This window comes from Micropterus dolomieu, linkage group LG14, assembly GCF_021292245.1.
Source record: "Micropterus dolomieu isolate WLL.071019.BEF.003 ecotype Adirondacks linkage group LG14, ASM2129224v1, whole genome shotgun sequence".
NCBI classification, from domain to species: Eukaryota; Metazoa; Chordata; class Actinopteri; order Centrarchiformes; family Centrarchidae; genus Micropterus; species Micropterus dolomieu.
This window is the reverse complement of record NC_060163.1, coordinates 19,565,138-19,579,270: the sequence shown is the minus strand read 5'-3', so window position 1 is coordinate 19,579,270 and position 14,133 is coordinate 19,565,138. Positions and strand designations below refer to the sequence as shown.

Sequence of the window (14,133 nt, the reverse complement as noted above, 5' to 3'; positions counted from 1 at the left end):
TATATGTTGGTTTACCATTTATTAAACTAGACCTGATGTGTGTGTTTTTTGGAGAGGTGCAGAAACAGGGGTTCTCTGCATGATCAAATAAGGAGACTTGAACAATGGGTGAGGGGTGGTTTGAAATGTGGTACAAAACATCTATTCTCCAAGATATCTCATTTCAGGAACTACGCTTCTAATCTGCCCAGCAACAGCATGGTGATTCGTGGAGTCAGAGGACTTGGGCCAATCATGGACTAACCTACACTTTTGTTTTATGACATGACGATGTATACTAAAACACTGGGTCAGGGAGAGATAGCCAGTCAGACTTCATGAACTGATACAGCTTGTTGTTTGAGAAGGAAGATCGACCCAGAGCTCTGTAAGCTTTATTCATTTACTTGTAATAAAACTGATTAACTTGGACCAAAAACATCTTCTCCTATTGCTTCATGAAAGAACACGCAGGACGAAGAACTACACATAGTTTAAAAAGGTTCATTTAAAGTCACGGTCCAACACAGTTTCTGAGTCTGTTCTTTGATATAGCCTCATTATTTTGTCATGCTGTCATGCAGTTTTTTCCACAAATTCATGTCGTGGTTGGTGTAGAAAATGACATCAGTTTTAACATTCTTCTCAACATAGTAGTTGGAATATTTCTTGTAGTCCTTAGTCATGAATCCATATGCGTTAACCTGAGAATGATAAAAGCAGAGAACAGATTAACTCACACCAAGAAAAGATTTGTTAAAAGAAAAGTTCAACATCTTCAGAAATACACTTATTCAGTTTCTCATGTCGGTCTGAAAAATTGGTAGCTACAGTCAGCAGATGGTTAGCTTGGCTTAGCATAAAGACTGGAAACATGGGGAAACAGCTAGCCTGGTAACAAAATTGCCAACCAGAAGCACAAAAGCTCACTTCAGGGGCGGACTGGCCATCCGGAATTTTTGGAGTAATCCCGAACCGGGCCAAAGCAATACTTTCAAAACGGTCCCTCCCAACTTGGACCAATCCTCGTTTTTGCTGACATTTGATTGGCTCAACGGCGCTGATCAAAGGAGTTCACTTTCCAGCTGGGAGTTCGGTCTCAATACGTCACACAGCCCAGGGTTGTGTGACAAGTATAACAGAGCAGGTAAATATGTCGAAAAGAAAGACAGAGGAAAAAGACATGGTGCCGGAAAAATAAGAATTTTGAAGACAAAAACGCTGGTACAAGAGGCAGCTAAATGCATTGTAGTTTTTGATTATATTTAACTATTTTAGCACTTTGACTGACTCTGGTTTGATTTACCTGGTCTTGTTCAGTGCAGTGGTGCCTTGCTTTTAAACAAACTTAAGAGGCAGTTGTCACAAAAGTTTCTTGAAGGTCTTTATCAAAATGAAATTGTCTGTACAGGCCTACAAAGGCTACAACAATATTTATTAAAATAACTGCAAAAATCTTTCGCCGTGCCCCCACACTCACTCACATAAAAGGCCTCTCCTTCTCAAAGTCCCGGGCTGAATTTCAGTCCTAGTACATCCCTGGCTCCCTTATTAACATGTTATATTTGAAAAACTGAGCCATTAAAACAACAATTTGTGATTTAAAGAAATCACTACATCTGGTCAAGAAATAGTCCTGCACATAAACAGAGGTGGGTAGAGTAGCCAAAAACTGTACTCAAGTAAAAGTACTGTTACTTTGCAAAAACAAGTACTCAAGTAGAAGTAAAAGTAGTCAACGTACATTTTAACAATCAAAATAACTACTTGAGTTCCCCAAATCTTTTATTTGATGAGGATGTGACTAATTATTTCAGATGGTCTTCCTCAGGTAAAGGAGTCTTTGACCTATAAGTCAGGCTAAACTACAGACTCCAAAGTGACCATAAAGTTAAAACAGCTTTATTCTGACCTGAGAACTTCTTGTTATTTATTTAATTTTCATATTGTGTAGTTTCAGTTTTATTGTTATTTTTTGTAATTTTATCAAACATTTGTCTTTATTGTTATTACAGTATTATTATAAACCAAACAAAGTAAAACAGTAGTGGGATTTTAAAAGGAGGCTGACCTGTTCCGCACATATCTGAGGAAATCCTGGTGCAGAACATAAAGGCAGCTCTCATTATACTGCCTGTCATAATAGGTCCATGGCCTGGAGGGTTAAAATATAAATGTCAATAGGGCTAATGAAATAACAACACGCTAAGTGGGTTTTTATTATGTCTATACATGTTGTTAATAGTCTTTGCTGGAGCTTGAGGCAATATTGGATGAGGAATGCCCTTCAAGCTACATTCTGTTCTGGGTGACTCAGCAACCACAAAATGAAAATATGTTAATTGACAAATCACTTGTGAGATGAAATATACTAGGCAGGCTCTGTTATAGTTTTGGGTTTTAGTTTTACTTATTTACTGTTTTCTATTAAAAGTTCACTCCCCTTGTGTGCCAGGAGAAATCCAGCCTGTTTTCTGTTTGTGTCACATTGTGTTTTATTAGTAAATTAGCCTCTAGCCTAATTAGACCATGGGGTTTTTGTCAGGTCGTCTCCTGCGATTGCTGCTTGTAAATTTCATCAGTATTCCTGCCTGTTTCCTCATGCCATACCGGTTTGTTTAGTTTTTGTATTTTCTCCTTTGTTCTTGGATTTTCAGTCAGCCAGCTTCCTCTGTTTTTGTTCCCCGCCTGTGTGTGCATGTTAACCTTCCACTTATAGTATACAGAGTTGTTATTCACCGTCGGTTGATGTATTGACCGGTAGAGATCTTTTCTCCTTTCAAAAGACCCTCGAGCCAGTTGAAATCCCTAATCCCCTCAGGAATCAGCACATATTTTATACCCTGCCAAAAGAAAGAAGATGACAGATGAGTATGTATGTGTGGGGTTTTAACCATTACAATACTACACTCTTCAAGTTTCAGTACCTCATCATGAGGGACAGATGTGTATCCGTACTTCTTCAGCAATATAACCGATGCAGTGACAGTGTGAGCCGTGTGAACGTACACCGATGTTCTGCTTCCTACATCTTCCTTGTAACCTTTGCTGACTGCACCGTTCATCCTGCTACACAAACAGATGTAAATATGAGAGTGGCATTCATAAATCAACATGATCAAACAATCAAGGACTCTGACTGCGGTTGTCAGCAGCTGTCATCAAAAAGATGATTATTGTCAAACGCAGCTATTAATCAAAAGGCAAATTGCAAAAATCAGCTGAGCAAAGAAACACATACTGGTCTATATACTGACAGTTACATATTGGTAACTACATATACAAGGATTGACTGAGCTGTATTGGAGCACATATGTATCCGAATGTATTTCATGGCTAGGTCAAATATAAATGTAATGCTTAACATACAGTATATTACACATGTATACATTAAGGCACCTCTCCAGCCACCAGTCCATACCTCTGTTCTGAACTGGATTCAAACCAGCAACCCTCTGGTTCCCACCCTAATCCTTACAGACTGAGCTACTGCACTCTACCAACTGAGCTGACTACTGACTATGTAGAATTTACATTTTCTTCATGCTTTAATTTTTTCTTTTTGTCCTAATGTTTAGGGCTTGTAAGTGTGACTCCATCCATTTCTTCAAAAACTCCACTTAAACTGTGAAGCCAAGCATATAGTCAACACATGCTTCAATAAAAAAACTCTGCGGTCCACGTCCTTTGTTTCCAAATGTTTACTGACGCTTTCTTCATGACAAAAAACTGATCAACACTGATCAAAAACTAGTGAGCTCTCAACTCCACAGCTTTATACTTCAACCTTTAAAAAGGAATATAGGCATGTGCTTCATTTACCTTGTAACAATATTTCTTAACAAATATGCAGCATATGTCGTCCAGCGTGATCAATCAGAAAATTAGCAGTTTTACTGAATAATTAGACTCGGGATGCTGTCACATGTCTGACATGCCACCATGCACCACACAGAACACTGGCAGACAAATTGTACAGTTTTGCGCAATTTTACGCTTTTTAGTTCTCAAATACGGGACAATTCCATATTTTAAGGGACAGGTGGCAACCCTATCTGTTAGTCCACCACTTTGGACAGAAATCTCTCTACAACTATTGTGGACCAGTTCTTGATACAACCAGATGTGATTTTACAGCTATATATAGGTGTGAAAACATCAATGTCACATGTAATATCATGTGCAGATTCACATAGGAACATGTAGGTTGTCACATGTGAACTAGCATTTTGCATGTGATTATGTTTGGGTGTCTGGTTAGATCAGTCACTAGTACACAGACCTTTCAGGGAGTTGTGGGTTCAGTCCCCCCCTTGTGTGAACATATTTTTTTCCCTTTTCAACCAAAGAACTATGAAGAGACTGATGCTCACAATAAAGCATGTGCTGGAATGTATGTATCCCAGCGACTGATCCATATCCATCCACCTGCTGATTGTTATTTCCCCAGCATCTCAGAGGAAATTCCTGCGCTTCTCATTCAGGAGAATCCAATCTCACATTTCTTGATGGCAAGCTGCAGACTTTTCAAAGTAAAAGCTCTAAATTCAACTTGAAATAAAGCATTGCTGTAAATGAAATTCTTGCACTTTTATGTTTTATGTGAGTAACTGTTGCTGTCATGACTAAAATCTATTTCAGTCACCAGCTGTTATCAAAGTATTTATTCATTTATTTATTTATTGCCCATTGGCAATCACTGGTGTAGTTGAAACCAATGTGAGACGCATGTTTTCAACAAAAAGCGCAGGGAGGCATTGCACTTGCCCCTGTGAACAGGCACTGAACTAATAAATGTGAATTTCACATTTAGTGAGGGCACATTTGATCACTTTCATGCCAGCTATTTTTTTCCTTGCTATGTGCAGAAGGCTTTCAAGCAGCATTTAGACCTTTATGTCGTACAATATAATTACAGAAAATTTTATTGAATCTTAAAATCACAAAATAAATGAAATTCAAAAAAATCTAAATAATTGCCAAAACTTTAAGACTTGGATTCATGATCTCAGTATTTATAAAAATCCTGCCTATTGCCCTGCTTATGTTTGTTTTGTTTGGTGTATGTGCCATGAGATGTAATAGGATGATGTGACAAACGTCAACTGACCTCATGGTTGGGAGTGCATGGCAGCACAAAGTGAAAGTGACATAAACCGATGTACATGTATGCACAAACAACATTGTGGTAACTGCAAAGGAATTTGAGTTATAATATATTATATATTATTTATATTCTATATATATATATTATGTATATACATTATTAAATTCTACACTATTTTTGTTATATTATACAGTATCTCACAAAACTGAGTACATGCCTCACATTTTTGTAAATATTTGATTATATCTTTTCATGTGACAACATTGAAGAAATGACACTTTGCTGCAATGTAAAGTAGTGTGTACAGCTTGTATAACGGTGTCAATTTGCTGTCCCCTCAAAATAACACATCACACAGCCAATAATGTCTAAACCGCAGGCAAAAAAAGTGAGTGCACCCTAAGTGTAAATGTCCAAATTGGGCCCAATTAGCCATTTTCTCTCCCCGTTCTCATGTGACTCGTTAGTGTTTCAAGGTCTCAGATGTGAATGGGGAGCAGGTGTGTTAAATTTGGTGTTATTGCTCTCACACTCCCTCATACTGGTTACTGGAAGATCAACATGGCACCTCATGGCAAATAACTCTCTGAGGATCTGAAAAAAAGAATGGTTGCTCTACATAAACATGGACTAGGCTATAAGAAGATTGCCAAGACCCTGAAACTGAGCTGCAGAATGGTGGCCAAGACCATACAACGGTTCAACAGGGCAAGTGGGGGGTCAGCCTGTCAGTGCTCAGACCATACGCTGCACACTGCATCAAATTGATTTGCATGGATGTCGTCCCAGAAGGAAGCCTCTTCTAATGATGATGCACAAGAAAGCCCACAACAGTTTGTTGAGGACAAGCAGACTAAGGACATGGATTACTGGAACCATGTCCTGTGGTCTGATGAGACCAGGTGAGGAGTACAAAGACAAGTGTGTCTTGCCTACAGTCAAGAATGGTGGTGGGAGTGTCTGGTCTGGGGCTGCATGAGTGCTGCTGGCACTGGGGAGCTCCAGTTCATTGAGGGAACCATGAATGCCAACATGTGCTGTGACATACTGAAGCAGAGCATAATCCCCTCCCTTCGGAGACTGGGCCGCAGGGCAGTATTCCAATATGATAACATTGTAGCAAAGTGTCATTTCTTCAGTGTTGTACCATGAAAAGATATAATCAAATATTTACAGAAATGTGAGGGCTGTACTCACTTGTCTGAGAACTGTATGTTAGACTCTCTCTTTTAAATTTTGTGAATTTTCTTTATACATATTGTTTCAGGATTGGAGAGAGCCAGAGAATTAAGACCTACATTGCCAATGACTGCTTCACTGTAAATGTGCATTTAACAATGAACTTGAACTTAAGATGTTAAACAGAAAGAAGTGACATGGCTGAGGTACAGGTTTATGAGTGTGAAGCCCTGTCTACTTGTTTTGTCTCACAGTCACTTCAACTGTCTGCTAGACCAGCGAGGTAAAATTTTTGGGCCGGACAGAAGATTAATGATTTGTTCCGTAACTCAAAAACAGACAGTCCCAAACCCACGATAGAAAGTGTCTCAGTTTGTCAGTTTCGAGGCTGGATCCAAAGAAGGTCATGAGAGCCAAGTGGAGAAATGATAAAACAGTTGCTATGCGGAACTGGATAAACAGATCAAATTCCAGAAAGCCCAGGAGTTCTTAACATTCACACTGGCAGCCCATTTAGGTGTGATGTTTTGGGCCTTTTATGATTAGTCAACCATGAAAACTGATGTGCTAAACAGAGTTTCTGAACCACAAAAATACCTACAAATAGCCAGGTTATCTGATTATAAAATCAATGATGGAAACTATTCAAATGCAGACTAAATGGGTCATGGCACCTATTAAAGCTGTTTCTGAAGAGTTCACCAATTAAACTTTTAATATCACATAGAATGCAATTTTATACTTGATGGCCGAACTGACCAAGTAATGATTTTTTTTTTCAGCAATACAGGTGCATTTCATAAAATTAGAATGTTGTGGAAAAGTTCAGTTATTAATATCAATTTAATTCAAAAAGTGAAACTTTAATAGATTCATTACATGTAAAGTAAATTTTTTCAAGCCTTTTTGTTTTAATCTTTCTGATTATGGCTTACAGCTCATGTAAATCAAAAATCCATATCTCAAAATATTAGATTATTAGAATAAAGAATGTATAACACAGAAATGTCTACCTGAGAAGAGACTAATCTTTCAGTCTGGTTCAGTACACATAACCACAATCATGGGGAAGACTTCTGACTTGATAGTTGTCCAGAAGACACTCATTGACACCCTCCACACAGGTCGTTGCTGAAAGGACTGGCTGTTCACAGAGTGCTGTATCAAAGCATTTTCATGGAAGGTTGACTGGAAAGTTAAGGCATGCTAGGAAAAAAGCAACAGGGATGACTGCAGCTTTAAGAGGATTGTCAAGCAAAGCCGATTCAAGAACTTGGGGGAGCTTCACAAGGTGTGGACTGAGGCTGGAGTCAGAGCATCAAGAGCCACCGGGCACAGATGGGTCCAGGAAATGAGCTACCAGTTTCGCATTGTTAGTGTCAAGCCACACCTGAACAATGTCAGGCAACGTCAGAAGCATCTTACCTGGGCTAATATTTTGAGAAATGGAACTAGACAGCTGGGCTTGGAACCAGCAAACAGACAGGCAGGCTTGGTAGCGGCAACAGGGTGTTGCCCGACAGCCTGCAATGAAATACAAAAGCATTTTTAACCTTCACATGCCTTTTTTTCTTTCTTTCTGAGGAAACTAAATTCAATGATTTTAAAGAACGTTCAAGACACACAGATACCCTGTAGAAGAGTAATAAAAAAAGACCTAGGAAAAATGACCAGCAACATCTTTACTCAGTCATAACATCTCAAAGTATGTAAAATATAATCCCAGAGAGCTCCCTAAAAACTGTTGTTACGTTTTCCTAAAAGCTACCAGACATAGAGCACTAAACCACACCATTGCTCATTTTAGTTATAATGAATACACAGTTTTTACATTTAAAATTAAATTATCCAGAGATGTGCAACTTTTAGACCAGCGGAAAGTTATGTAAAGTGCTTTTCCCCCATCCAGACCACATTAGACCAGTGGCCGAAGGGAGTTCAACCTACTCAGAGTTAACTCGGGGTTATCAGGCAAACTCAGGGTTGACAAACTCTGACCGCCTACACTGGAGTTAACGGTACGAAGGCGGATAAGATGTTAGTTCGCTGAGTCCATGTTAACCCGGTGTTAACTTAATTGGAGTTTGTGCGCGTTCGCATAAAACGAGTGTGTTTGGCCGAGTTTTTTCGCAACGGCGCATGCACCGTATTTCTCCAGAGGAATGCACATTGGTAGTGTCAGGAAATTATGAATATAAAGACAGGTTAACGGCTAAATCTAATATCGTGGCAGACTACAAAGCCAGGGAGGCTTATTGGACTAAATTTGTAGCCAAGTGTTCTTATTGTAGGCTAGTTCAAATGTCTATTATGTAGGCTATTTTATGGGCTCTTCTTTTATGTGTAATATGATGTAAAGGTACAACTGCACATAAGGTCCATTTTCCATCCAAATTGGTCCATCCAAAAAAAGGAGCCAGCGGAGGGGTAGTCCTAATAATCCGAGAGAAAATTTAATTTAATCTGGCCTACAAGTAAAAAACTTGAATATTCACTGACATTATAGTCACACATTTGAGAGAAACTTTGCTTTGCAAGGCTTCAACATCACTCACTCACACACGTCTGCCGTGTATTATGCATGTACTGCAGCTTAACTCGAGCCTCTGTGATCCTGCAAAATCCTGCAAAAATCTCAGCCTCCTCTGCCCTACTTGCTCCTCGGTCCCCCGTGCCCGTGTTCCCCCGGCATCCTCCTCTCCTTCACCTCCTCTCCTTCAGCCCCTTGTCCCTTAATAAAACCTGTTAAATCCTGAGCGTTGCGTTTGAGTCCGTTCTGTCCTGACTCACAACAAATAAACAGTCAAACGCACTCTCATGATTCTTCTCTACCATATTATTTTTATCTCAGCCACAGTTATACCTTTGTGCAATTACCAATGCAATGTGTCTGATGCTACTTTACCTGTGAAATAGGAAATGAGACACGCAGCTGTTTCTTGGTAACATGGTGATTTTAGATAAGATTTAAGATATGAAAGGGTACTGGTGAGCCGACCTGACAGCATTAAACAACATGGCATGGCGGCTCTGAGTGAGTGTTTGGAAAGAGTGAATAAATCTGTCATGATGCAGTAAATACTGTTCCTTTTTTTCTTACATACAGTTGAAGGTGCTCTAAATAATATTTCTATATTAATGTTGGCGGGAGGAAAAACCCTGAGAACGGTCCAGAGGCCTAATGGGCCCTCGCTCTCATAGTCTGAAGTCCTCAATGTAACTGGTGCCTCAACCAATGTGAACTATTGTCCTTTCAATGTAAATAGTATTGTTTTGAATGAGACAGAGATTCTCATAAAGTACAAATCAACACAGGTTTAGTGATAATTGCAAGCAAATAAAACAAATACATGTGTGCCTGAGCAGGTCCCGGGAGCAGACTCCTCCAACTCTGTATTACATTAATTGTTATATCCTGTCTCGCTCCTCCGCTTGTAGGTATTTTGGTTAGACTCACATTCTCCACCTCCACACATATTCAATATTAAAATAGTGTATTACAACCATACAACACTCCTAAAGAAATAAAACTGAAATGTTACACAAGAAGTAAAACATCATCTTGATCTTAGCAAAACACTGTATTTGCATAAAACAATCACACAGATGGTTAACATTAACACAGGCAATCCAAGTTCGTATGCTGTATCACATGACGACCTTCACTGCCTTCAGTATATATATATATGTGTGTGTGTGTGTGTGTGTGTGTGTGTGTGTGTGTGTGTGTGTGTGTGTGTGTGTGTGTGTGTGTGTGTGAGATTTTTGAAACCCTATGGCCCGGGGAGGCCTAGCAAGCAAAATAACTAGATTACTTATCTTCCTATTTCTTCCGCATTGATTTTGCTTTTCCTCCTCAGTTGCTGCACACCCATGGTCCACCCACACACAGTATTTTCAGTGTACAAATTGTACTTGATCTCTTACGTGATTCAGTTGTTTTTGTTTTACCTGTTGATGCAGGACAACTTAACCCATTATGTTTTTCCAAGTATTTGTTGTAGTATGTTTTGCTTATTGATAGTCGGCCGTAGAGATATCACAGAAAACAAGGCGAGAGAGAGGTAAAGAATGACATGCAACAAACACTATTCGTTTGTGCTTTTAGTGGTCAGCACCCTGACCCCTAGACCACCAAGGCTGACCCCTTTGTGTAGTGTTGTGCAAGGCTTACAATACCAGTACCAAAACCAGTACACTTAAAGTGATACCGATCCCAATAAAGTACTTCATTCAAAACCTAGAGTAAAATGTCTTTCTGTTGAAGCCAGAGTAGTTGATTGGTATTATTTTTACTGTTGTTATGGACAAGTAAGGTGATCTATTTTCTTTTCTTCTTTTTCCAAATAACTGTTAACTGATGTGGTTAACTGATAAAAACATTGGGATGTTGTTTCACATCCCTGCTTATCCTAATCAGGTCATCCTCACAGATAGTATTATCAGAGAAAGGACAACAGCTTAGGAGTTTTTGTATTTGAATGAGAGAGGAGGAATGAAATAGTTTAGTGATCACTGTGAGTTGTATAAAACAAATTTAAGTTAAAGTTTTAATGTGTTTGTTAAAAGTAAACAATAGAGAATAATTTTGTTAACTTTCAATAAATCCTGAAGAACTGAATTTAAAGATCTCGGCGAGATCTTTTAGCTTTAGTGGTGAGTCGCAAACCTCCTCCAAAAAGACGACAGTAAGAAGTAGAAAACGAGAAAGGAGTTGGCTTAAACAAGTCACTACAGAGTCTACAGAAGCAAGCAAAGGAAAAGAAAGCCTGCACATCCAGCCGATCACACGACTCGGCTACATCTGATATAAGCAGCCGCAGGCTCCATGAGCAAAATCAGCTGATCACTGCTGCGCCACAAAAGCATTGTATTGCTGTGATGTAACGCAGTGATCAATCGGTGAATCACAAATACAAATGTACAGAGGAGTGGTAAAGGATATTGGAAGATGAAACCAAGTGAAAGACCAGCTTGTAGAGATTAACTTCCAACACTAGCCATGTTTCCATTAACATTTTTTAATGCGCATTTTGAAGTATCGCATTACGAAAGGTTGATGGAAACAGCAAAATTCTGGGGAAAAAAATCCATGATTTCGCAAAAAAGTTTTTACGCTCGCTTGAGGTGGTTTTTGCCTTTGTCAGAAAAGAGTAAATGCACAAAATGGGAGATGGAAACACTTTTTCCGAATAAGTTCTGACGTAGAAAACTTCTGATCAGCTGTTTCTGCTGTCTGCGTCTTGCCCGGTTGTGCAGAGTTCTGTATGCCTGGTGAGAATTTCATGCACCTCGCGGCTGGTAATGCTCATTTGTGCTGAGAAAAGAGGTGGATGACAATCTCGGCAGTTCCCTTTCGGTCGGTACACTCGGTACAACACATTAGTATGGGGATTGCGTCCTCGCGAGACCAACCTGAAATACTTTATCAAAACGTCTGTCAGGGCCAATGAGACTGTTGCAGGCAAGGGGAGTCCCGCCTTCCCCTGGGCCTATAAAAGCCACTGCACAGTCTCATCTCCTCAATCTAAACTGCACTTCACCGAGTTAGCCCGTGCCGAGGGGCTGACCTGTGTTGTGGCACCCTCTGCAGCTAGACTAAGTAGATCCGGCCCTGGGACATCTGGATTTGTGATGTCATTTACACCACTTCCCTGCTGAGAGAACTGACTGGGTGACATCCCGCGCTGTCACGTCCAGACAATAAAACTCCATGAAAGTGTGTGGAGAAGCCCAGCTCGCGGCAGAGCAGACTTCCTCCACTGGAACCCCTTTGAAAAGGGCCCAAGAAGCAGCCATGCCCCTGGTGGAGTGCACGTGCACCCCACTAGGAATCTGTGCACCCTTTTGTGCATAAGCATGAGAATCAAGCATGAACTAGGCGCGTGTAGCCAAATAAGGGAAAAAAAGGCATGCCCTTCTGTTTCTTTAGGTGTGTTGCTTGCATGTTTAGCTGCAAGCAAAACAATACAAATCATTCATTTGAAGTTGTGTTTAAATTCATTTGGAAATGTCTTCATGCAAATACCAGACAAATTATATGTCTTGCTGTGCGGTTAATTGTACGTACAGACCATATAAGCCTGTGCTCCAGTTTATTTGGTGAGTGAAATTCTAGTATGTTATTTATGTGTTAGCTATAATTAGCAGCTATAATTAGCAGATATCTGTGTGGATATACATATACATAGCTTTTTAGCTTAGCTCATTAAGCTAATTAGACAGCTTCAAGCGACCATAAGCTGTGCTATTGATGCTATGTTAACGGAAGAGTACGCTAACTGCAGTTTTAGAGTCAAGGAAAGTTAGCAAGAAGAGAGAAATCTAAATGTATTAACAAAGTGTTAGCATTAGGGTGATTATACGTTTGAACAATAGGCATTTGTGTGAAGTTGGAAAGTAGTAGTCCACCTCGTCAGTTAACTGACATTATGCAGTGTTAACGTTAAACTTGTTGTTGTGTGGGAGATAAAAACCTCAGACTGGGCCAGAGGGCAAACGACCCCTCACTCTCACACTGCATTCTCTTGGATGTAACTGAAACTTAGATGAACTGTCCTCTCAATATAAATGGTATTCTTTTCTATGAGACACAGATTTCAGTGAAGTTCAAATTAACTCAAGTTTTGTGATAATTTCAAGCAAATAAACAATTACATTGTTTTAATTGTTGCTGGTCCTGGGAGCAGACTGCCTATACTTTGTATTACATTGGTTAATGTAATAATATCCTGTCTAGCGCCTCATCTTGTGGTACTTATGTTAAAACCCACCTTTTCCACCTCCATATCCACGCATGTATAATATTAAAACAATACTGTAACCTCTACAAAAAATAAATGTGAAATGTGACATCAGAAATAAGACATCATCTTGATATTAGTAAAAAGTGTATGTGCATAAGACAAACAAGAGTTAACATCAACATCAACACAAGCACAGGTTTGTGTGCTATGTGCTGTATCACATGATGACCTTCAGAGCTGCAGCCCTCTTACAAAAGACACTTTGTATTCAAAAATGTACTCTTCTACACTTATCAGCCCTTCTTTACCCCGGGCTCCTATGTTTATAAAACTTAGTTTAACCCTATCAAGCCTGGCTCCAGGTGCTATCAACTTTATGTGAGAATCCAACAAGGTATCCCAACTTCCCCTCTGACCAATTAGCAGCACTGTTTGACTGGCTGCGTGTGTGTCTTTGCACAATGTGAGGTGTGTATGTGTGTTGTGAGTGTAAAAGACTGGAGCGAGAAAACAGCACCTAAATGTAAACCACACGCTGCTTCATACACAAGTGCCAGAACAAACTGGACCAGAGGCTACTATATCAGTATAGGAATATAAAGTTTATTTGTTACATCAAAACAAAAGAAAAACACAATTCAGGACTAGACGTTACCAGGGAAACTGATGTAGAATTGAGCACCGACAAATTATAACCAAACTGATAAACAAATAAGGAAATAACCCACACACTCAAACCAATTAAACCAAATACTATGGAAAAACACTATCTGCATGCTACACACTAATTACACAAAACACCCATGCAAAATGGTTACTCTGTCTTTCAGTTTCCCCCTTTAACACAGCCAGAAACACAAAATATGGCCCATTCAAGGATCTAGTGTGAGCACAAGAAAACTAACCGGTGGGAAAAAACAGTGGTTGGCTCTCCTAATAACTTCTATTTGAAACAAGACAAACAAAAACATAGTAAGATACAAAAACACTTTAAAAGAAACATTTCATGAAACATAAGCAAATGTAACAATTATCATACCTTGTTTGACTTAGAAACACATTCCCCTCCCGCCGTTGAAGGCATGCAGGTGACTGGGATCTATATTTTCAAATATTCCTGTT

General features: G+C 39.5%; 1 protein-coding gene across 7 annotated transcripts in view; it reads right to left on the bottom strand.

Moving 5' to 3' along the window:
• Positions 1 to 360: 360 nt before the first annotated feature.
• LOC123983017 (alpha-N-acetylgalactosaminide alpha-2,6-sialyltransferase 2-like) overlaps positions 361 to 14,133 on the bottom strand; it is a 14,807-nt gene continuing 1,034 nt past the window's right edge. For 2 of the 7 annotated variants that reach the window (XR_006828103.1, XR_006828102.1), the window contains 4 exons: positions 7,691 to 7,789; positions 2,907 to 3,045; positions 2,719 to 2,822; positions 361 to 683 (listed from right to left, as the gene is read on the bottom strand). Coding sequence is in view for 1 of the 7 variants with exons in the window: in XM_046069090.1 (XP_045925046.1) it covers positions 662 to 683; positions 2,719 to 2,822; positions 2,907 to 3,044 (264 nt within the window). In the remaining 6 variants the exon portion in view is untranslated. Of the gene's footprint in view, positions 684 to 2,718; positions 2,823 to 2,906; positions 3,049 to 7,690; positions 7,790 to 14,050; positions 14,120 to 14,133 lie in introns of those variants that run through there. The other 5 variants (XR_006828100.1, XR_006828099.1, XR_006828101.1 and 2 more) reach the window with 4 other exon arrangements.